The sequence below is a fragment of the Raphanus sativus genome, chromosome 2, assembly GCF_000801105.2.
Source record: "Raphanus sativus cultivar WK10039 chromosome 2, ASM80110v3, whole genome shotgun sequence".
In the NCBI taxonomy this organism is placed as follows: Eukaryota; Viridiplantae; Streptophyta; class Magnoliopsida; order Brassicales; family Brassicaceae; genus Raphanus; species Raphanus sativus.
In genome coordinates this window covers 16,798,251-16,821,759 of record NC_079512.1, presented here as the reverse complement: position 1 = coordinate 16,821,759, position 23,509 = coordinate 16,798,251, and the positions used below count along the sequence as shown (strand labels likewise).

The following is a 23,509-nucleotide window of genomic DNA, read 5'->3' as shown; positions in this document are numbered from 1 at the left end:
GACAAATCAAAACGATTCTTTATCTTGAAGAACCTGTCGTAATAAACTTATCAGGAACCACCCAATGCTATCGAGAACAAAGATAGGCAGCTAAACAAAAAGCTGCGTCTACGGTGTGTCCAAAACACAAGGACAAAGAAGCAGTAGCAAAAGATGAAACAAGTGGGGTTATTCTTCTAATTCACCTAGTTAATATTAAAACAAGAATGTCCAGAACAAAGCAGCAGAATCACAAAGTCTCTCCTACGTTATAACTACTACATAGAGTTCAACAATAGTAAAGATAAAATGCTTCTTCAGAGACCAGGGAGCTACACCCTAGTCTCCCTGGAATAACGTCTCTTATTGCATAGTTATTATTAAGATAAAAAGCCTCTTCTAGTTCATCTCCATTCCATCTCCAGCTCTGCTGCAAATCGGGCTCACAGCAGCAAAAGACCTCTCAAAAGGAGAAGCATGAAACTGAGCATCACGCCGACGACGACGCTTAACGCAGCTCTCAGAGGGCTCATCATCAAGCTTCCTACGGACTCCTCTAACCGCCTGTTCCTCAGCCGAGGAGAGTGGGAACATCCTGCCACTGGCTCGGCACAAAGAGGTGTGGTTATCATAAAGGATCCGCTGGTTGCAGTTCTTGTCACAGACGTGGGTTAAACCGGTTAGCTTGCACCGGTACATGTTCCCGCAAACGTTCTCGTTCCCGCATTTGTAGTCACATTTGTGACACGTGTCGGTGGGTCCTTCACGAGGATCCAGTATCGCAGACAAGTAAATAACATTGGCGGATGATTTTCCAAATGCCTCCATCGTTCTTCACAATCTGAATGATCAAAAGGTTATAATACGATGTGCAATCTATAATCCGTTTCGCAGATCGAGTCGATTTCGTTTTCAGATCTAATCGGAATGAGATAAATTGAACGAGATCAATCAATTAGACATATTCGCGTTAAAGAATGGGAGAAGATGGAGATAGATAGAGAGAGAGAGACGCATATACCTGATCAGCTTAGCGGGAGAATCTGTAACCCTAATTTTGATTTGCTGCGAAACTGTATAATAACTAGAGAACGAAGTAGTTGAAGAAGACGATGAGAGGTATTTATAAATCAGATTCGTACTGTCTTCTTATACGGAATTACGGATACAATATTAACTCCGTTACTAAACAAACGATGGACTTTAGAGGACCTATTTAATTTATGACCTATTTCCAACTATGGTCCGGTTCAAGTACTTTTGGATTTACTTCGGTTGAAATATCTGAATTCAAAATATTTAGGTAAATTATTGAATAATAAATATAAATTTTGTTTTTTCAGAAGTTTTTTTAGTCCAATGATTTGACTAAAATTTCAGTAGTTTGACTAAGAACTTATTAATAATTTTATACCAATAAATTTGGATTTCAATTCCTGATAATTGAAGAATTATTTGAAATAAAAAACAAAAATTTATATAAAATTTATAGCATGAAATAAAGAGTATTGTCATGCATGGTTCTCATAGAACGACTAAATATGGTTATGTTATATGTATATATAATTTTTTTTTTAAATATTAAGGTATTTGTTTGATTTTTGATTTGGTTTGATTCAGTTTAGTTATTTTAAATAATAGAGATAAAAAAAATTGTTTTGGATATTTACATGTTTTAGTCTGATTTTAATTCCATATATAATGTAACTCCGTTAACTAAACAACCGGTGGAGGTTACTAGGGTCCACATTATCCGCTTTTCTACCACTTCATATCATTTATATTTATGGATTTTTTGCAAAATTGACTCAAAACTTGAAATCAAACAGAAAACTAACATTTTCTTTTGACTCATTTTTTTTTGAGTTTTTAACTCCACACCTGCATTTTATCTACGAAAATACCATTAACTTTTTATTTTTTTTTGTTTTTCGAAAATGGCTTCTTTACTGTCTCAACCTCATATTCTTCAAGTATTTACAATATTGCCACTGCAATGAATAGTGGGAACAACCTTATACGAACTGTTTGGAGCTTTTAATGCCCTTTAATGCACGTAAATCTCTTTACACTCTCTCTGTTTCAATTGTTATGAACTAAAAACAACATTTTTTTCACTTTCTCTCCATATTCATCCAAAAAACTCAAGCTTTTGATTCAAAATATGGGCGATGGTTGACAGAGCCATATTTCTTTCGTTTTGACTTACGGTTGCTTTCGTTTGAGGTTCTGGGTGGTTGGAGAAGACCCTGTGTGCAAACGAAGTCATCTCACCTAGTTTAAGGTACGAATTTGATTTTTTTTCAAAATCTGTTCGCGTAGAAGACTTATAAGTAAGTCATCTGTATGTAGAAGACTTACTGATGAGTCTTCTGGTCAAACGGACGACTTAAACTAAGTCGTCCAGCTTTGTTTGTTGAAAAAAACACTCCAGACGACTTATATATAAGTCGTCTACGAGAAACAGGCTAGTTTTGCATTTGACCGAATCGTGTCAGATCTTTGACTATTTCTGGACGACTTATAATTCAGTCGTCTCTGGGAAAGTTAAAGTTTCAATATTTTATTAAACTACACGACTTACGTGTAAGTCGTCTTAGGTTAGTTTTGTAATTGAAAAATAAAACTTCATAATTTAACTTTTACCAGACGACATAATATAAAGTCGTCCCGTCAGAAGACTTAATTTAAAGTCGTCCGGGGAAAGCAAAGTCGTCCAGAATTTTTCCCAATTTTCTGGTCAAACCTTGCTTATCCCGGACGACCTTAAATTAAGTCGTCTAGCTGGACGACTTTTAGTTAAGTCGTCTGGAGAAAGTTAAATTTCAAGTTTTATTTTTCAGTTACAAACTAACCTAGGACGACTTACATGTAAGTCGTCTAGTTTGAATAAAATATTGAAATTTTTACTTTCCAGAGACGACTGAATTATAAGTCGTCCAGAAATAGTCAAAGATCTGACACGATTCGGTCAAATGCAAAACTAGCCCGTTTCTCATAGACGACTTATATATAAGTCGTCTGAATTTTTTTTTAACAAACAAAGCCGGACGACTTAGAATTAAGTCGTCTCTTTTAATTTTCAATTGCAAAAGTGACCTCTTTAGACGACTTACCTTTAAGTCTTCTGGACGACTTAATTCTAAGTCGTCTGCGATAATGTTTATTGAACTTCTTCATTTTCTCTATGTTTACTAATGTGTTTTATTTTGAATATTTGCAGATGATTTTTAAGTTACATGCAGTGTATGGAGAATGGTTGTTTGAGAGATTTCGGTTGGGATTTTGTGGTTGATGATCTCAAAGGAGCAAGATTTTTTTTATTGAATGAAGATTCAACACATGCTGAACTTGTTGCAATGGCTCAAGAAGATTATAACCTGGACATGAGATCAGTGACTGTGGAGATTAGCTACTCATTACCAGCAGAAATGATGATGACTCCAGGCAGTCCTCCCATTCATGTTACAAGTGATAGACAAGTTCGAAACTTGCTCGAGATACTCAAAACGCATAGAGTATGTCTTTGTGTATCAAGCCGCAGCAAGGTGGAAACGGTTTCAGAGAAAAGAGAAGAAGCTGGTGAATGGGAAGAAGATGTTGGTGATAATGATGAAGCTGATGAATGTTTTGAAAATGTTGGTGATAATGAGTCTGTTGAAGATGAAAATCAAGATGGGGAGGAGGAAAATGGGGAGGAGGATGCTGATAACACTATTGTTGGTGAAACGGATCAGAATGGTGGAGATTACAGTCTTTATGGAAATGTTCAAGATGAGGACGAGGAAGATGATGATAATATTTGTTTTGAAGAAATTGAAAAGACATATGCTAAGACAAATGCTATTGAAGGAGGAAAATCAGATTATACCAGCATCTATGTCAACCAGAGTTTTGTTAGCAAGGATGCACTGCTTTCAGAGCTGCGGTTGACAGCAGTGAGGGGTAAGTTTTCTTTCAGAATATACAAATCAACAAAAACTCTCCTTGTGGCAATATGTCAGGTTAGTGGTTGTGGATGGAAGATCAGAGCGAGTGTGAAACATGGGCCAAACACGTTTTGGGTAACAAAGTATGTGGAAAAACATTTATGCTCAATTGGAGACCGAATCGCTCAGCGGAGACACTGTACTCCAAAGTATGTTGGTAGTCTTTTCATTGATCGTGTTGGAATCATTGATGGGATAACTCCACAGCATATCACTGATGCAATGAGGAACATGTTTGGCATGACGCTTGATTACACCACTTCATACAGAGCACTGTTATATGCACAAAAATTGGTGAGAGGATCGGCAGAAGAAGGGTATTCGCGTCTGCCTTCATATCTCGAGCAAATCTCCATTGCAAATCCTGATTCTATCACGGCTATAGAACTTGATTCTAAGAAAAGATTTAAGTATCTATTTCTCTCTTTTGGAGCTTCTATCAAAGGTTTTAAGTATCAGAGAAGGGTCATTGTGGTGGATGGAACTCACCTAAGTGGAAAGTATGGAGGTGTTATGTTAGTTGCAGCCGCACAAGATGGCAATTTTCAGATATTCCCATTGGCTTTTGGGATCGTGGATGCTGAAGATGAACCTTCTTGGGAATGGTTTTTCACAAAATTGGCTAGTTGTATATCTCATGACAAGCCTCTGGTGATAGTCTCCGACCGGCACGCGGCCATTAAAAGTGCGTGTGAGAAGGTGTTTCCTTGGGCAACCCAAGGAATATGTTATTATCACCTTCAAAATAATATTGTCAAAAAGTTTAAAGGAAAACATCTCATGTACTTGGTGAAAGGGGCTGCTTATGCGCACACGGTTTACGATTTTGACCGGTACATGGCTGAGATACGGAGTGCAAACCCGGAACTTGCAACATATTTGGAGAAGGCCGACGCCAGGCTATGGTCAAGGGTTTATTGTAAGGGGGACATGTTCAACATAAAAACAAGCAACATCGCTGAATCTATTAATTCCGCACTGAAGCGAGCAAGAGGATTTCCGATTCTGTTCCTGCTGGAGTTCATAAGGCAGAAGTTAGGAAAATGGTATTGGAAAAGGAGACAAGATCCTTTGAGTCTCCCAACTGAACATAGCCGGGGTGTTGAATACTTGCTTGCTGTTCGATCAGAGATAGCGGATACGATGACGGTCGAACCAATTGATGGATGGCGTTTCTTTGTCAAAGGTGGCAAAATGGACTGTGTGGTTGATTTGGAACATGTAAAGTGTGATTGTGGTGTCTATAGAGTGGAGAAAATACCTTGCTCTCATGCTATAGCTGCTGGAACACATGCTGGTTTGCATATCTCCACACTTGTATGTCCACTTTACTCAAAGAATCATCTGTATGCAGGATACTCAGAGAATATATATCCTATCGTGTCACAACATATTGAGGAACGAGAATGCTTTCCTCCAAACGTAAAGCGTGGTCCGGGGAGACAGAAGAAATCAAGATGGCAATCTTGGTTGGAGCTATCTAGGATGAGAGGACACAAACCCAGGAAGAAACACAGGGCACGGAGATGCTCAAACTGCAAGAAAACTGGCCATACGAAACCACAATGTACACAACCAGTTGACTAGTTGTCCAGACGACCTAAATTTAAGTCGTCCAGTCTTGATTACCCGTCCAGACGACTAATTGTTAAGTCGTCCAGTGTTTCGTCTACCAGATAACCTTCAAGTAAGTCATCCAGAAGACCTTCTACTAAGTCGTCCAGTGTATTTTATTTTAGACGACCTTCTACTAAGTCGTCCAGTGTATTTTATTTTTAGACTACCTTCTACTATCCCTTCAAGTGTATTTTTTTAGACGACCTTTTACTAAGTCGTCCAGTGTATTTTATTTTTAGACTACCTTCTACTATTTTTAGACTACCTTATTTGTAAGTCGTCCAAACCTACCAGACGACTTATTTGTAAGTCGTCCAACTGGAAAACATTCCAGACGACTTATTTGTTAGTCATCCAAACCTACAAGACGACTTATATATTTACAAATCTATACAAAGACAAGTTCAAATAAATCATACACAAGTTAGAAAATCTATACAACGACAAGTTCAAATACAAATATACAAATCATACACAAGTTAGAAAATCTATACAACGACAAGTTTAAATACAAATACACAAATCATACACAAGTTAGAAAATCTATACAAAGACAAGTTCAAAGCCATACACAAATCTAATCATACATGCCCAAGAACATATCACCATCCTCATTCTCTTTCAAATGCTGATCAACAAGCTCCGTCCATATAACCACCGCCATATTATCCCTCATATTCTTCGCATTGGACCTAGCAAAGTCTTTAGCGCTAAAGGGGACCCCAAGAGCATGACATTCAATGTACTTTAGAGCGTACACGCCACAATCACCATTGTTGGCCGTGGGTACATCTTTCAGCCGTCTCTCATATGTGTATCGCTCCAACCCGTATTTGACCCGTAATTCCTCGGTGTCTGCGCACTCAACAAGCAGATAAGGGACCATCTCGAGAAAAGGCTCCATTATCTCATCCCATGCTTCTGGTATGCTAGATGTAGGTATGCTGTCCCAGACGACTATGTGCCTCTTAGGGATCGATATCCAAATAGCAACCCAATGTTTGTTGTCCAAGTTCACTGGCGCATAGATATCATCAATGTCCTCCCCCCACTTCTTGTTTGATTGGCAAAATGAAGGCATTGATCCATCATAAAAACTCGACGCCCCACCAGGTAGCATTCTTCCTAAACCTTTGTGATCAGGTTCCGATGCTTTGAAGAACATATACTGGTCTCTCCAAGACTGGGAAAAGTTGTGATTCAGGAAGCACATTCGCTCGCTCCGGAAAGCTTGTGGGTTCTCCTGATACCTCTGCCTCAGCACATTAATCCAAGCATCCATATGCTGCATATAAAATAATACAAGTTAGAACCTTCCAGACGACTTTTATTTAAGTCGTCCAAACCTTCCAGACGACTTATTGGTAAGTCGTCCAGCTGAAAAACCTTCCAGACGACTTATTGGTAAGTCGTCCAGCTGGAAAACCTTCCAGACGACTTATATATTTACAAGATACCAGACGACTTAAAGATAAGCAGAAGACTTACTACGTCTTCCAGCCATCCTCTGGGTGAACGGAGGATGTGATACCACCAAGTTGGTGATGTACGTGGTTTGTCCTCTTGCTTAGTGAAATAATGACTGCAAACAAAAAAGCAATCAGTTTTGGTAGACTAAATCAAGCTATTATGGGTAAAGCAATCACTTACGGATCAATTTTCAACCAATCAGCGAGCTCCTTCAACTTAGGTCTGTTTAGTGTGGGAAATGGATTATACTTTGCCACTCTAAGGAGTTTCTTTCTCTCTGCCGTATAAGGAGATATCTGCGTGGGAGCAGGTTTCTTCGTTCGTTCACTCCTTGCACGCACAGAAGCAGTGGGAGCTGTTTTGTCCAATACAACCAGGCTCGGTTCTGAAACTGGAACGCTTGGATCGGTGGAAGCGAAGCTCGGTTGTTGATCGTTGGAAGCGAAGCTCGGTTGGTCAGTGGAAGTGAGAGGAACAATCTCTTTGGAGGTGACACCATCTGCTTTATCCTCCGGCAAGATCTTATATACCGAGATCGCCTCATCTGCTGTATCCTCCGGCAACAATCTCTGCAATAAAAGTTGCACACAAGTTAACCCTGGGCGACTTAAATAAAAGTTGTCTGGACGACTACCCTGGACGACTTACGTTTAAGTCGTCCAGGGTCAACTAGTCGTCCAGACAACTTTTATTTAAGTCGTCTGGACAACTTACGACTTAATTCTTGTTGGGAGAAGATTTGATACTACCTCTTTGGGCAGAGGAGAAGGCTGTTTCTTTTGAGAAGGCTGTTTCGTTTGAGGAGAAGGCTGTTTCTTTTGAGGAGTAGGCTTTACCTTTTGAGGAATAGGCTTTGCCTTTTGAGGAGTAGGCTGCCTGGTTTGAGGAGTAGGATGATTGGTTTGAAGTGTAGGCTGATTGGTTTGAGGTGTAGGGGTAGCCTGTTTGTTACTAACCCCGGTTTCTGTGGCTTGAGGGGTAGGCTGTTTGTTACTAACCCCGGTTTATTTGGCTTGAGGGGTAGGCTGTTTGTTACTAACCCCAGTTTCTTTGGCTTGAGGGGTAGGCTGTTTGTTACTAACCCCGGTTTCTTTGGCTTGAGGGGTAGCCTGCTTGGTTAGAGGTGTAGGGGTAGCCTGATTGGTGACACCAACCTTCTTCTCCACAGCTTCCAATCTATCGGACATCTTCCTAATCTCCATGATGCACTTCTTAAACCCATCTTTCATCACGTCAACTACGTCCTTGAACATATTTTCCAACTCCTCTCTGGTCACCCAACTAGCCTCTTCTCTAGCCTCTTCTCTAGCCTCTTTAGGAGCCTCTTTAGGAGCCTCTTTACGAGCTTTCTTCCGAGGTCTCTGATTGTCTTCCTCCTCCTCCTCCTCCACCTCCGCCACAACCATCTCTTTGGCTCTTTTCGATGGAGTCACAACCTTAGGTTTTGTACCAGTGACTTCCCAGCAATCCATGGTCCACTTCCACGGTCTCCGTTCATACATGACTTTAATGATGTTCTCCGCGGGCACGTCCTCAACCTCAGAGTCCCATTTTGGCCACATTTCACTAATGTCCTTCTCAACAACGTTGATCACGCGGGTCTGCAGTAAATAGAAGAAGAATCGAGTTAGATATTTGAAACAAAATACTAAATAGACGACTTAATTATAAGTCATCTACTAAGTCGTCCAGCTGGACGACCTTCTAGACGACTTATTATAAGTCGTCTACTAAGTCGTCCAGCTGGACGACCTTCCAGACGACTTATTATAAGTCGTCTACTAAGTCGTCCAGCTGGAAGACCTTCCAGACGACTTATTATAAGTCGTCTACTAAGTCGTCCAGCTGGAAGACTTTCCAGACGACTTATTATAAGTCTTCTACTAAGTCGTCCAGCTGGAAGACCTTCCAGACGACTTATAATAAGTCGTCTACTAAGTCGTCCAGCTGGAAGACTTTTCAGACAACTTAATTAAGTGAAGATGGAAAGGTACCTGACTCAAGATAGCAGCTTTCATGAATCTGCGGCCTCTGCTGTCCTCGTAAGCCAGAATCGGTGGAGACGGACTGTTTGCTCTGGGACTACCAATACTAGCACCCATTCCCGGCAGAGCTGGGTACGCCCAGACCTGAAGAACTTGTATAAACCCATCCACGGTGTAACAGCCAGTAATCTCTTTGTTCCACAAAGAGTCCATCAGCACCTTAAACGCGACTCTCCCCCATGGATAATTCTCAAACCGTTCTAAATCCATCACTAGCCTTGCCAGAGTAGCTCGTGTAGCGGTTGAAAACTTTCTCCCTTTAATGAATCCAGTGAAGATGGAAAGGTACGCGAGCCGCTTGCGATCTTCCGTGGACCAATCCCCGCATCTCTTCAGTGCTGCTATTATCTGATCAGTAGTTGGCCCAGCTTCCAGATGAACTCCCATCATCCCCCAGAAAGAAACCATCTCTGGCGTAACATCACATTTTGGTGTCTCAAGGTCCTCGATGTACTCGCAGTTTAGACCAGTGATGTTTTCAAACTCTAACAGTGAAAACCTCACAGGTTCTGGACCAACGAGACACCACATCTCGTACTTCTTCTTAATGTCCAGCTTTAAACAGAGCATGTAGTGAACCAGCCACTACAAGAAAATATTAGTATTGCAACACATAAAAATTATTGCAAAAAGTCGATATTTTGTTGCATACATAGTAATTGCAACGAAGTCTCAACAATTTTTATCTTGTTGCTGATTGAATGTTGCAAATTCATATTTGTTGCATGAATATTGCAAAATTTGCAATGAATTATGTTCTTGTTATATGTGTTGTATTAATGTGATGGAAAAGTTGTAGCAAACTTAAAGCAATATTACAACGTTTATTTTGCTACTCCAAGTCGTTGTGAATCATTGCTACAAAACACACATAGCAACCACTACTGCAAATTTCTAACAACTATTTAATAAGATCTCTTTCAATTATAAATATATTGTAGATATTTTGTAACAATAATCAAAACAAAAATGTTTTAAAATATTAAATGCAACCATTTGCTTACTGAATTATTACGGCAATTTATACTCCAATGCAACGTATGGTTGAATTAATTATTTTGTAAAGTGCATTGGTTTTCTTTTCACGGGAATAGTTTTTTTTTCTTAATTTTTTTGACTTGATTAAATTAAGCTGGTTAGTTTTTTGCTGGTTAGTTGGATACAAATCATGTTAAACTGATTATTAGATATATTCTGTAACAACGAAACAACCCGACAAATTATAATAACTTCTTTAAAATTTTACACTAAATAAATATAAAAATACAAAAAAATGAGAGATTATTTTTTTACACCGAGCTATTGTGAGGACAAAATGGCCTTCATTGTTTGCTCTATTTCTTCAAGCTTCTCTATCCTTTTTGATCAATGCTGCTTTTGGAAGATCTTTTCTAAAGATAGCAGAAAATCCACCCTTGATTAGAATGACTCCTGAACATAAAAAAACTGTAATTAAGAAAATAATTTATAAGACAGTCAAAAGAAATAATTATAAGCCTTATACATGGTATTTTGCACTCAAACACATATATTGTCAGATCTCACGTAAAAGCTAAAACACAGGTTTATGTAAAAGCTAAAACATAGGTTTGTGTGTTATCTTGATCTGAGAACATATGCCAAAAAACACACGCCTGATCCTTATACTCATCCAGTGAAATTGAAGATGCTATAGTAAATATAGAAACATATGTGTGGTTTATAATTATAGATAGAGATTTGGGCTATGTATTAGTTTGTGTTCCAGAGAAAGTTTGAATATATATATAGAGACAGAGAAAGCAGAATGTCATCTATATATATAAATGTACAAGCGTAAATCTAATCGTGATTATTTTTTTAAAAATGTAATCGTGAGAAATATTTGATCCAAATTTGTACTTATCTAAAGAAGATTTTGAACTGTTAGATAACTGAAATATCAAGAAGTTTGTTATTAATTTGATTAGAATATCTGTACTATTTTAAAATATTTAGAATGAAAATTGAACGTAGAATTAGGCTATGCAATATTCTTTCTCAGTTGTAGATATGCACAAAACCTAATCATTATAAAAATATGTTTGAGCTGAATGAAATGGATATAAACTAGACCAAAAACATTCGTAAATCTCAAATCATACCTTAGGTTTTTAAGAAAAAAGTTAATAGTATAGCAATCCAAAACCAATTAATTTATATAATACGTATTTATCAACACCTGAACCAAATGAAACTAAAACTAACCACAGTTCTGATTAAGAGTTACAAAATCCAAAATATAATTTTTTTACACTTGTCATAAGAGTTCTTATAAACTGTTACATACTTGTCACATATTTTTAACGCAAAACAACGTCAATTCATTATCGTCGAATAGTTCTCACAAATTAACAACATATGTTCATATGTAAAAAGACGTATTTTTAACAAAAAATAAAAGTTGCAAAATTATGTTGCAATATCCAACTTTTCTTGTAGTGAGCCTTGAAGCCCAACCAAATCCATGCTCCTTGAACTTGATGAAAACTCCCAAACTCGACTCCTTGAGCTCTTTAAATTCATCATCAGTGAGAGCTTCCCTAAGAGCAGTATGCAACTTATTGTTATCCGTATGATACGAAATGCTATGCTGGGGTTCTGGCTCTTCCCCTGATGTGTTTAACCTACGGGGGAGTTCTGGAATATCCATCCTTTTTGTCTGCAAAATAATCAAAGACAACAATAGAAGTCAGAACACAAGCTAAATCAATCACGCCTTAATTGTTACTCCAGACGACTTAGTAGACGACTTTAATATAAGTCGTCTGGAAAGTCGTCCAACTGGACGACTTAGTTGACGACTTATATTTAAGTCGTCTGGAAAGTCTTCCAAATGGACGACTTATATTTAAGTCGTCTACTAAGTCGTCCAGTTGGAAGACTTTCCAGACGACTTACTTACAAGTCTTCCAGTAGAAAAATTTCAAGCGGACCTGATTAGTCGCAGAAGGAGTTGGAGTACTCGTCATTGTGGTTATAGATCTGAAAAAATAAATGTGAAACAGTGAGAATGAGTAAATTGATAGAGACAATGTTTTATGTTCATCTTTTCCTCGAGATTGATGACTTACCGGCGTTAGGGTTTACAGAGAAACGGCGCTACGGTTTACAGAGAAGAAGCGGCGGCGCTAGGTTTAGAAGAAGCGGCGGTGCTAGCTAGTGTTTAGAGGAAGCGACGGTGAGAACGTTGGTGAGCACGGTGGCGAGGGCGACGGTTTGTTTGGAAATAGTGGAAGCGGGGGCGCTAGGGTTTAGAGGAATCAGCGGCGCTAGGGTTAGAAGAAGCTGCGGCGACAACGGTGAGAATGAAGTGAGATAGATAGCCGACGTTGAGAACGATGGTTTGTTCAGAAATAGTGGGAATTCGAATCGCCTTTGATATCGCCGGTGAGAGAGAACTGTTAGGGTTTCTGAATTTCGCGGAAAATGAAAAAAAAATCATCTTATATATTGGGTAAATAATCCGGTTAGCTTTAAAAGTACATAGGTAAACTTTAAGGTTTGGTCCGGTTTAGACGACTTATTCTGGCTGATAATGTACATCAGACGACCCTAATTTAGTCGTCTGTGCACAGAAGACTAAATATTAAGTCGTCCGAGACCCTAAAATGAACCCCTAAACTAAAATGACTAAATTAACTTACTAACCACGTTATAAAATCAAATTATACTTCAATAGTGTTTACTATACACAGAAATGAACACGCTTAGGTAATTTTAAAAATTTTCAAAAACGGTTTTAATGCTTTCCAAAATCTAACCCTAAGAACACATAAAATACTACAATATATGTTGATGAAACATAAACTAAAGAATATCATAAAATTTAATTTGCTTTAAAATTTTATGTTTGTGGAACTTAATATAAACATAATCAAAATACCAAAGCAAATCGGAATTCTCATTTTTAAGATTATTTAAAATAATTTTTGTTTATCATTTAATAAATCTAGAGCATAAAATTATTTAAAATTTATAAAATATTTTAATTATTATAATTATTTATATGTGTTCATAAGCTTCCAAAAAATGTATTAGTGATCATCGCTTTATTTTCTAATATATTGTTTAAAGAAATCAACATATAATTTGATAAATATTATGAAAATACATGCACATTTAAACGATAAATAAAGTTAATTTTATTTTACTTAATTATAATAAAAATAATTATATTTTAGTTTGAATTTGAAAGAACATGTCTAACTCAATATACTCACAATATGAGTGACTTGAATCGTCCAACGTATATCTAATATCATAGATTTAACTATAATATGAATATATAATTTTATAATAATAATTTATTTTATAAAAATAAATTATAGGATGACTCAAAACATATCAACCAACTGTTAAAATTTAGTTTTTTACAAAAGTTTATTTATATGCATGAGACCGTAGAATATTATCGTTATATTAATTTATGTAATTTGGAATTAGACACTTTAGTTTATTTTTATATCATTTTAAGCACAATATATCTTAAGTCATACATAATCTTCCTCAAATATATTTACACATCTAAGACAACAACCAACACAAATGCAAATAAGAAAATTAATCATAATCTTAGTATATTTAAAATAAAAAGTATTATAATTGAATTCAGATAAATATATGGATTTCAATATATTCAAATGGTAACTAAATCGACTGTAAAAATAAAAAATCGAGTAGATATAACGTAATTAAAATCATGTCTAATTTAAGTAATATAGTATTATTAATATAAATTACACATTCAAATTATAAATCAATTTTTTTAAAATATAACAATCAATTATTATATATTTACTTTGTAAATATTTATATCCGTGCATGTGCACGAAAAAATCACCTAATAGAAGAGGACGGAGGAAAGAAACGGTAACGATAAGAAGAGCATGATGCCGTGCAGTAAATGCCGAACGAGCCACGAGAGGGGTATAAATTTGGGCCTTTGGCTAATCTAACGTTCGGCCCACACGAATAGAAAAGAAGCAAATCGGGGAAAGAATGGTTGATTTGAAAATTTCGCAGAATCATATTTTGATCCGCCTTTTCTTTTCTTATTTATTTACAACACTAGGATAAGATCCGCGTTTTGCGTGGAATGAAGTTGTTTTTTTTATTATATTTTGGAGAATGAAACAACAGTTCGGTCTCATTTGTATTAGGGGTGTTAAATCCGGATATCGGATTAGTTTCGGTTGGTTCGGTTTTTTTTGATATTTCGGTTAGTAAAATATAACTACTATTCTAAATTCATATTTACTTCCGTTCGATTTGGTTTACATACCGTCGATTTTCGGTTGATTCGGTTTTATACCAAAAAAACATAATTATTTACTTTGAGATCATATTATATACTATACGAATTTTAAAGTTATGTTGTCAAAAAATCATTTATTAAAAAATATTATATATTTAAATGGAAGAATAAAAACAAAAAATGCTTCTATCATCTAATAAAATAATCAAATCTAGAATTAATATCAAAGCTCTAAATTTTGAAAATAAAAATAAAAAAACAAAACAAAGCATGAAATAAAAGCTTTTCTATTCTTCCATTATATTTAGTGTTCATCAAATTAATATGTCTTCGATCGAACACAACTCTGTTTGTTTAAAGATAAAAAAAGTTGTAAAGAATTTCAACTAATTGTTGTCCATCAAATTTATAATCTTTACTTCAATTTAGTTATTGTTAAAATAAAGAAAAAAGATCAAAAAAGAAAGACTAAAAAAATAAGAAGTCACACTTGCAGTAAATTGTTACTTAATTATAATTCAAGTCATTCAAGTCATTTACAAATTATAATTATAGTTCAACACATATAACAAATAGATATTCAAGCATCACTATAAATATATACATATTTACATGTTTCAATTTAATCGGTTATAAATCAAACTATTTCCAAATCCTACAGTTTTTATAAAATCACATCCATTTGGTTACGATGGTATATACAAAAAAAATATTATCTATTTCTGTTCGGTTTGTACTCTTTGGTTTTAGCATATTGAACATCCCTAATTTGGATATTAGTTGGTTTTAGATTGTTTTTTATCATGTCTTATTATCCCATTGTAGAATTAGATTTTAAATTCATATTTTTGGAACCTTACATGTGAATTTTATATTAAAAACAAAACATAAAATACATAGTTTGAACACATTTATATAGAGTGTGAAAACATTTATGAGAGTGTGAATGTTCATTCTCAAATCATTGTGAGAATGCCACATGTCCATTGTAGTGTGAGCACATTTCTTAGAATGCTTTTTCTTTAATATACTAGGTTAAACCCGCCCTACGGGCGGGTAAGTGAATGAAAAAAAAAATTAACTGAAAAATATATTTCGCATATTTAGTTTATTCTAAACAGAAAGTAATGTTATATTGACTATGTTGTTATTTTTGTTGAAAAAATAATAAACTTGAATTGTCAAATAATAACATCGACTTATTTGAACACATTTTATTATCTTGGTTTGTTAAATATATTTTTATAGGTCGTTTCAAAATTTATTGTATTGTCTTTGTTTTTGGTTCGAACCAGTTTTTCGCATGATTCCTTTTTTTTGACTCGTGTGATTACAAATATGCGTTGTAGATGACATTGTTTTTATGTAAATTGGTGATGTGTGTTTATTGCATTTGTCATAGCTTCACAAATTACAACTATCTCTTATGCTTAAGTTGTAATCCGGTTTTGGATTTTGTTAGAATTTACGTATTTTGATTTTTGAAATAGTATTTTCAGATCATGAGCTAATTTTTTTTTGCATAAATTATGAAAACATACTTTATCATCTACTTCAAACCCATCCTCATAACACCTAAAAATATTCTGTCTTCTGCAGAATTCAATCTCTAATAATTTTAATAATTTATTTTGTATCTATTAACTGAAATATTTTATGTTCTTTTATAGACAGTTGTTGTATACTACATTGAAATTGGAGAGGCTTTGTTATTCTAACTCCATGAAGTGAAGTCTATGTGATTCCAGCGCTACGTCGCCACATTTTATCTTTTTATCTATTAAATTGATAAAACCGAAAATACAAACCATAAAATTGGATTAACTACCCCTCTTGATTTTTTTCAAATGCAAAAATTGCTGATGTGATGATTCTTGTTTTTCAAAGAGTCTTGTTTTAAATTTGTCTATTCCTTACTGTTTACCGTACAAAAACTAAATTTCACTTTCATTCAATTTTTTCTTTTATCAAGTGTCACAAATCTGACGGACAATAGTAAAAGAAACACCAACTAAACTGAGATCAGCGTAAGGCATAGGACATCAGTATACATCCCACAAGCACATCACGAAGCTGTAAACTCCTAAGAATGATACTTTCAATTTGAGGCTTCAAAAATCGCTGGTCCAAATATTCTTGCAACCTTATTCATTCATAAACACAGAAAGACAAAGCATATAACTAATGCATATAAAGTTAAGATAAAAGTAACTAAAACAGAACATATAACCTAAAGCATATGGTTCTTAATTTCTTACGTTTTCACAATTTAAGACCATAATCGCTACTGTTGTATGTTCTTGTAGAGCTAGTGCCCTGTTTCTCTGTAATTACTGTTATAAAGCTTAACATCAAGAACCTAACCACAAGTTCCATTATTACACCCAAATAACATATTTTGAACCCCTAAGATGCAATTTTTAACGTAATAAGTACGTTTTCTTCGTTACCTATGGAGCCATGTATCCGAGAGTTCCACATTCTCCAGTCATTTCTTTTGGATTATGAGCTTCAACTCTAGCCAAAATCTGTGATCTTTAGATTCCTCTGATAAACCAAAGCATATTCTTTGTTTTCACATTCCCATGAACAACTCGACCTGAATGCAACTAACTTAGCCTGCAAAAGATCAGTCATGAATAGGGATCTCCCTTTCTTTCTTGGAGATAGTAAATGAAAAAATCATGTTGGTGTAATTTACCTCGAGAGATGGAGAGCGAGTAGATCAACAACTCTATTTGCTTGCTTCCTATCAAGAATGATAAAATAATTCTGTCTTTTGTATTTGTCAGTCCCTTGTGTTCTCTTCAGCTGTATCTGAAAGTTTTAAGGGGTCACATGGATAAGCATGGAAGCGGGAAGAATAAGATGTCAAGATATATAATCAGTAATGGCAACTTAAAATTCAAAAACGAAATGCAGGGGAGGCCGACCTTTTCATTGATCAGAGACATGTCAACCTCGAATATAACAGTCATAATGTTTAGTTCAAGAAAACTATGAACATGAGTTTAGTAACCTAAGAAGACTATGAACATAAGATTAAGAACACATCTAACATCGCTTCAAAGACACATTAAACATGAGTTTGCGAACATAAAGCACTTTGAACATGAGTTTAAGAACAGATTTACCTTGGAATCCAGTAAGAGTATATCAAGAGACATCAGTTCCCCTCCACCTCTGACATTACTGGCTTCCCAAAACCTAAGCAACCACCAGATTTCAGATCAGAAAGGAAGGAATATGGATGAGTTAACCAATTCACAGTGAATGTATATAGAGATTTAGTGTTTTTACCTATTGTGAGGATGTTGTTCAAGTGAAGAAGCTAACCTTTTTATCGGTGAAGAATAGATCTCCTTGGAGAAGGATAACTCACAATCAATGTCAAGATCGTGCAACAGCTCCTTCTATGGAGTTAATAAGACGATGATGGCGCTGAATCTGTAACCCGGCCGTTACGTTTGAGCAGAGGAGAAGACCAAACGACGCGGGAGGAGACAAATGAACAGATTCTTCATCTCGATCTCAGTCATCCAAACTATCAAATGATGACGCCCATCGAGACCGTCTCAGCGCCGCTCTAAGATGGACGAAGAACACGAAGAAAGCTTCTGATTAGGTCTCGATGGGCCGTAGGAAAAAAAGCAGAACAAAGCCCAATCCGAAGCTTTAATGAAACACTGCGATCCGTGGCGACGCCACAGAGCTCGACGTGGTATCACGGGAGGGATGAAAACAGTTCTTTATATATAAAGATATAGGGGATAAAGGATATGTTGGGTTGAACATTTTTAATTGTAATTGTGGACCGAAATCTATTTTAAATTTATGATTAGCCTGATCGATTTGGGTTTAAATTTTTTATCACCCTTTTAATATATATAAAATTGTAATGTGGTCAATAAGTCACTTTTATTAAAAAACATGTTCTACATTTTTTTTAATATTTAACTTTCACATCATTGAGAACCATTTTAAAGATTTTAGAACCATCATCTTATTATTTCCAAAATTGAATTACTTTGATTTTAGTCTTCCACATAGTTTTGAAAGGTTTAAACTGAACGGCTAAAATTGATGCAGCCAATTTTGTTGCTTTAAATTGTTAGTGTATATATATATATATATATATATTTATATTATTTAATTTGAATATCTATTAAATAAAAATTCGTATTAATAGAATTTTATGATTATTTGTATCTTATTATAACAAAAAAATTATGTTATTGATCACAAAATTTTCACACTGAGATCTTCAAATTTCTAATAATTTATAAACATTTTGAAAAATTTAAAATATAACATATAATAAATTAAATTTAAATGTTTTTATTATGTAGTTAATGTGATTTTAAATATCTTTTAATAATATAAAATAATAAAAGAACTAAGATACAAAATTTTTTTATCAAATATTTATTATTCATAATAATTACTTTCATATATACGTTAATCATATTAGGTAATTTCATAACTTTTATTTAAGGAAAGTGCGGGATTGTTTTTTGTACATTATTTATCAATTCGATAGTTAGTTTAATAAAAAGTGTAATATAAGTTAAGATGGACCAACCTACTTTTCTAAGAATAGTATATTTTATATATTATATTTTATGTAGTTATTTATTAAATGAAACTTCATAATCATACGGTTCTATGATCATTCATATCGTTTTATAACAAAATATTTAAATCATTGATAACAAAATTTTCAATGTGAAAAATTTAATAAGTTTATAATTTATAAATGTTCTTGACCCGCGCTTCGAAAGCGCGGGTTTTTGGATTGTAAATAAAGTTTGTGAGTTGGTATTTTGAAATTGTTGTTCATTATTATGATACAAAGTCATATTATATCCAATTAAAGAATTTATTTGAAATATATAATTTATGAATTAGTTTATCTATGATTTTGTATGTACATCTTACGTAACTCTCTCTTACGCATGGATATTTTACCTCACCCGTAAAATCAAATTGAAATCAACTTGGAAATATAGGGACAGTTTGGGTTCGGGTCCAGGGAAAAATACATATTCGTTTTTCTGGATCTGCATGTTTCTTTTCGAGTCAATATCCTACCTGAGACATGACCGGGTATCCAAGTATCTGAAACATTTTGTGTATGCTAGATATATTTAAGTCTTTTAGATATTGTTTTTGGTATTAGAATACTTTATAAGTTTGAGTTTAGGGCTTCGATTTTAGTTAAGGGCCTCAAGTAAAATTTAAATTAAAAACCCATATTTTGGGTATTTAGAAACAATTTTTTTGTATTTTCGGGTTCCTCGGATCAGATTTCAAGTATGATTTTAGGTCGTTTTCGGTAGTTCGATATTTTTTGGTTATTTGTTTGGGGTTTCGGGTCTTTTTCCGTGTGTCAGTATTTTCTTTTTGGTTTTTAGGTATTTCAAGTCTTTTTCGGGTCCTAAATATCCAAACAAAATCTGGATCCACTATGTATCCGAAAATTACAGGTATTTTGAAGGTATTTGAATTATGGACCCAAATCAACATGGAACGAAATGAACCAACCCGAACCTAAACCAAAAAGAATATAAATACTTGAAATGAACCAACCCGAAATGATTTTTTGTAATTAAAAATTTAGTCTTTTTAATAGTATAAACTATGTAAATACCCAAAAGAGCTTTAGAAGCGCAGATTCCATATTTAAAATAATATTTAAAAAATGAATTTCTATATCAGATAGTATAGGTTTGAGCACATTTACCCGGAATCGTGAATCAAACTGAAAAAACCGAAACCAAAATTAAACTGAATTTTATAAATAGCCTAACATATCAGATAGTATAGGTTTGAGCACATATATCTCTGAAACCTAAAAATTGAAATCAAACTGAAAACCAATTGGGTAGCTTAATTTCAAAATACAAATTATAAACTCCGGGTATTATCTTAAGCTTATATATTGTAAGATTTTCCTTTTTCAAATATATTTTTTCCTTTGAAAATATCATTAATGTTAATGATTTTCTTGTTTTATAAACGTTTAATAAATGGTACATAGTTTAGGTGTAGAATTATGGTTTTAGGGATTATCGTTAATATTTGAATTGAATTGAATAACATGTTGTTAATATAAATTAAACTTGTTATTCAGTAACATTTAAAGGTTTGTTATGAGCACAGTCTATATATTATAAATTTATAGCATAAATTTGTGTTTAAATATTACTTTAAGCTATGACAAAAAGATGAAGCTCATAATGAACGTTTTATGAAACAACAATACTCTAAACGTATACTGTAAAGGTAAAACGCATGTTAGAGTTGACAAAAAGATGACGGTTAGATAATATCATTATACTTATCATGAGCCTTTCTTCGAAACTTATAAAAGCAATGTATAAAAGTATTGCACTATCTCAGTTACAAAAAAAAAAAAGTATTGCACTATGATCTTTTATTAATATTCTTAACAAAGAAGAAATATGTAAGAGAAATATCTGTGGCCCAACATGTCAAAATCGTAAAATAGTGTTAGAGCAAAATATGATATAGTCGGGTTTTATTATTTCAAGTAGAATAATCTTATATAGTATATAGTTTAATCTATATATATATATATATATATATATTAAATGATACTTTTTACTCATATGGTTTTAAAATCATGTGTATCTTTTCATAATAAAAGTGTTAAACCATTGATCATTAATTTCTAACATAATAATTTTAATAGTTTTAGTCATTTATTGTTATTTTTAAAAATTCAAATTATAACATATACGAAAAAATCTAAATTTTATTTTTATAGCTAATTCGATTATTTAATTTATTTTAATAATACTAAAATAAATTAAAAAATGATGGAGGAGATATAAATTGTTATCAAAACTTTATTATTAGAAACATTAAAAATTGTCATATATATATTAGTCATTTATGGTAATTCCGTAGGTTTTATTTAAGGAAAGAAAAGAAAATAGTAATTATATCTAGCGAAACAATCATAAATATTTCTATCGTAAATATCATATCATATCATCATATCATATAGTTTAACCAACGAATGTATCTAGCAACATATAAAAATCAAATGTGGACCTACTTATTTTTCATTGAATGTAATTGACTACCTAATTGAGTGACACCTAAGCATTGAGGTCTTTTTTAATTATTACAAAATTGAGGTTACAATTTTTCAAATGTTTCTCTTTTAATATATAGGGGATCTGGTGCAATCCTGATCATGCTCAAGCTTAAGGGATGGAATCCAATCAATGGGTAATTTCAAGGTCTCATTAGAATGATTTATGAAGTTCTGAATAGAGAAAGAATGAAAACTCTCGATACAGCCTTGCAACAACTTGAACAAAGAGGATTAACCATCAGTACAGCCTTGCAACAACTTGAAAAAAGAGGATTAACCATCAGTTCAAACCAGAAGTAGAGAAGCTGAACAAACCAGGAGCAGAGAAGCTGATTAAACTATGAGCAGGGAAGCTGATCATTGTTTCAGATGGAGCCGGTTTGGTTAGCAACAAAAAAAGAGATGAAGAGCAATGCACATGAACTCAAGCTGAGCTTTAGAGACCTCAATTATCTTCCTAATATGCATGGAAAATAAGGTAAACACGTTAGGAAGAGATGGATGGGGTTAGATTTGAAGTTTGGCGAAATAAGGCTTTTTCGGCCCATAAAGAGAGTTGCAACCAGAAGATTGATCCACTTTATCTCTTGCTGGACCAACAGGACGTGGAGGATTTAAAGAACACTAGGGGGGTGTATTGAATCTGAAATTTGAAGTGATTTAACTTTTAATGAGTTTTTAGATGATTGCAGGAGAATTAGAGAATTTGGTGTGATTTTTGTTAAAACACTCTAGAATCTCATCTAAAACAGTGGGATTTGTATTTGTATTTTTATAACTAAGGAACTCCCCTCAAACACTCTAGAAATACTTAAAACACTCTAAAATCTCTAACTTAAATTTTGTTCAATAACAGTGGATTTCAGAGTGTTTTATAAAATGTCAAGTTCAATAACACTGGATTTTAAAGTATTTTTAAAATCCACATTTGAATAACAGTGGATTTGTCATTTTAATACAAATCACTTCAAACCCTTAGTTGAATACACCCCCCTAGATCTTGACCCGCGTTTTACAAACGTGTAATATTTTACAATGAAAATTTCACGAATAACTTAACAAATATTTTGTTAATTCGAAAGAGTTTATGTATTTATAATATTTTTCATTTAAATCATTGCTTTTTAGTTCGACCTGAACCCGTTATTATTCTGATTAATCAGGTGATCCATATAAAAATATCCATATATTAAAAAATCACTAAAACTTGAGACTAACTGATTGAACCGATGGATGACCGATATGTAATCTAATTTGATTTAAATTTTATGATTTCATAATTTGTCACATTTTAATCCAAATTTTAAAGTTCATTGTTTTTGCAATTTATGAAATTATGATGTTTTTTACAAAATTTTGATAGAGAAAATGGTAAATTAAAAATAACTAAGTATAATGTTGTTTAGAAACATGGATAGTAGTACAAATAAAGAAGCATATTGTTTGAAAATATGAATAGTAAAATAAAGAAATGAATCTTAATAAGGGGGGTGTATTCAACTGATAATTTCAAAGTTATTTATATTAAAATAAAAAATCTACTACTATTCAAACATGAATTTTAAAAATTCATTTAAAATCCACTGTTATTGAACTTGAAATTTCATAAAATACTGTTAAATCTATTGTTATTGAATATATTCTAAGAAGTGGATTTTTTTTAAGTTTTAAAGTGATTTAGAGTGTTAGAGTGGAGTTTCTTAGTTAAAAAAAAATAAAAACTCAAATCTCATGATTTTAGTTGAAATTTTAGAGTAGTTTAATAAAAATCACTTTAAACTCTGCGATTCATGGAAATCATCTAAAAACTCATTAAGAATCAAACCACCTCAAACTTTAAATTGAATACACCCTTCCGAGTCATAATTAAAAACTAATGGTACTTTTATAATATACTTATATAATGTTATTGCCATATTTATCAATACTATTGAAACAAAACCATTATTGTTTTTGCCCTCAAACTATCTTAGAATATTATCTATTTTCCCATTAATTTTTCAAAAGG

At 33.6% G+C, this 23,509-nt stretch overlaps 1 protein-coding gene and 1 long non-coding RNA gene across 5 annotated transcripts; both read right to left on the bottom strand.

The window, feature by feature from the left end:
• Window positions 1–378: 378 nt before the first annotated feature.
• Window positions 379–807, bottom strand: LOC108841665 (uncharacterized). Its single transcript, XM_018614424.1, has one exon. It carries the CDS (start codon window positions 805–807, stop codon window positions 379–381), a length of 429 nt encoding a protein of 142 aa, XP_018469926.1.
• Window positions 808–16,307: 15,500 nt separating this feature from the next.
• Window positions 16,308–18,080, bottom strand: LOC108827824 (uncharacterized). 4 transcript variants are annotated; one of them, XR_008942914.1, is made up of 6 exons: window positions 17,712–18,076; window positions 17,510–17,582; window positions 17,077–17,192; window positions 16,826–16,994; window positions 16,634–16,708; window positions 16,308–16,518 (listed from the first exon to the last, which is right to left on the bottom strand). It is a non-coding gene; the product is annotated as an uncharacterized LOC108827824 (long non-coding RNA). The 4 variants fall into 4 exon arrangements; XR_008942913.1 differs by having other exon boundaries at window positions 16,634–16,994; window positions 17,712–18,080; XR_001945727.2 differs by lacking the exon at window positions 16,634–16,708 and having other exon boundaries at window positions 17,676–18,070.
• Between the last annotated feature and the right edge of the window lie 5,429 nt (window positions 18,081–23,509).

Bases quoted from the DNA above. Each gene is read 5' to 3' on its own strand.
- LOC108841665 (XM_018614424.1), bottom strand. From the start codon at position 807: ATGGAGGCATTTGGAAAATCATCCGCCAATGTTATTTACTTGTCTGCG.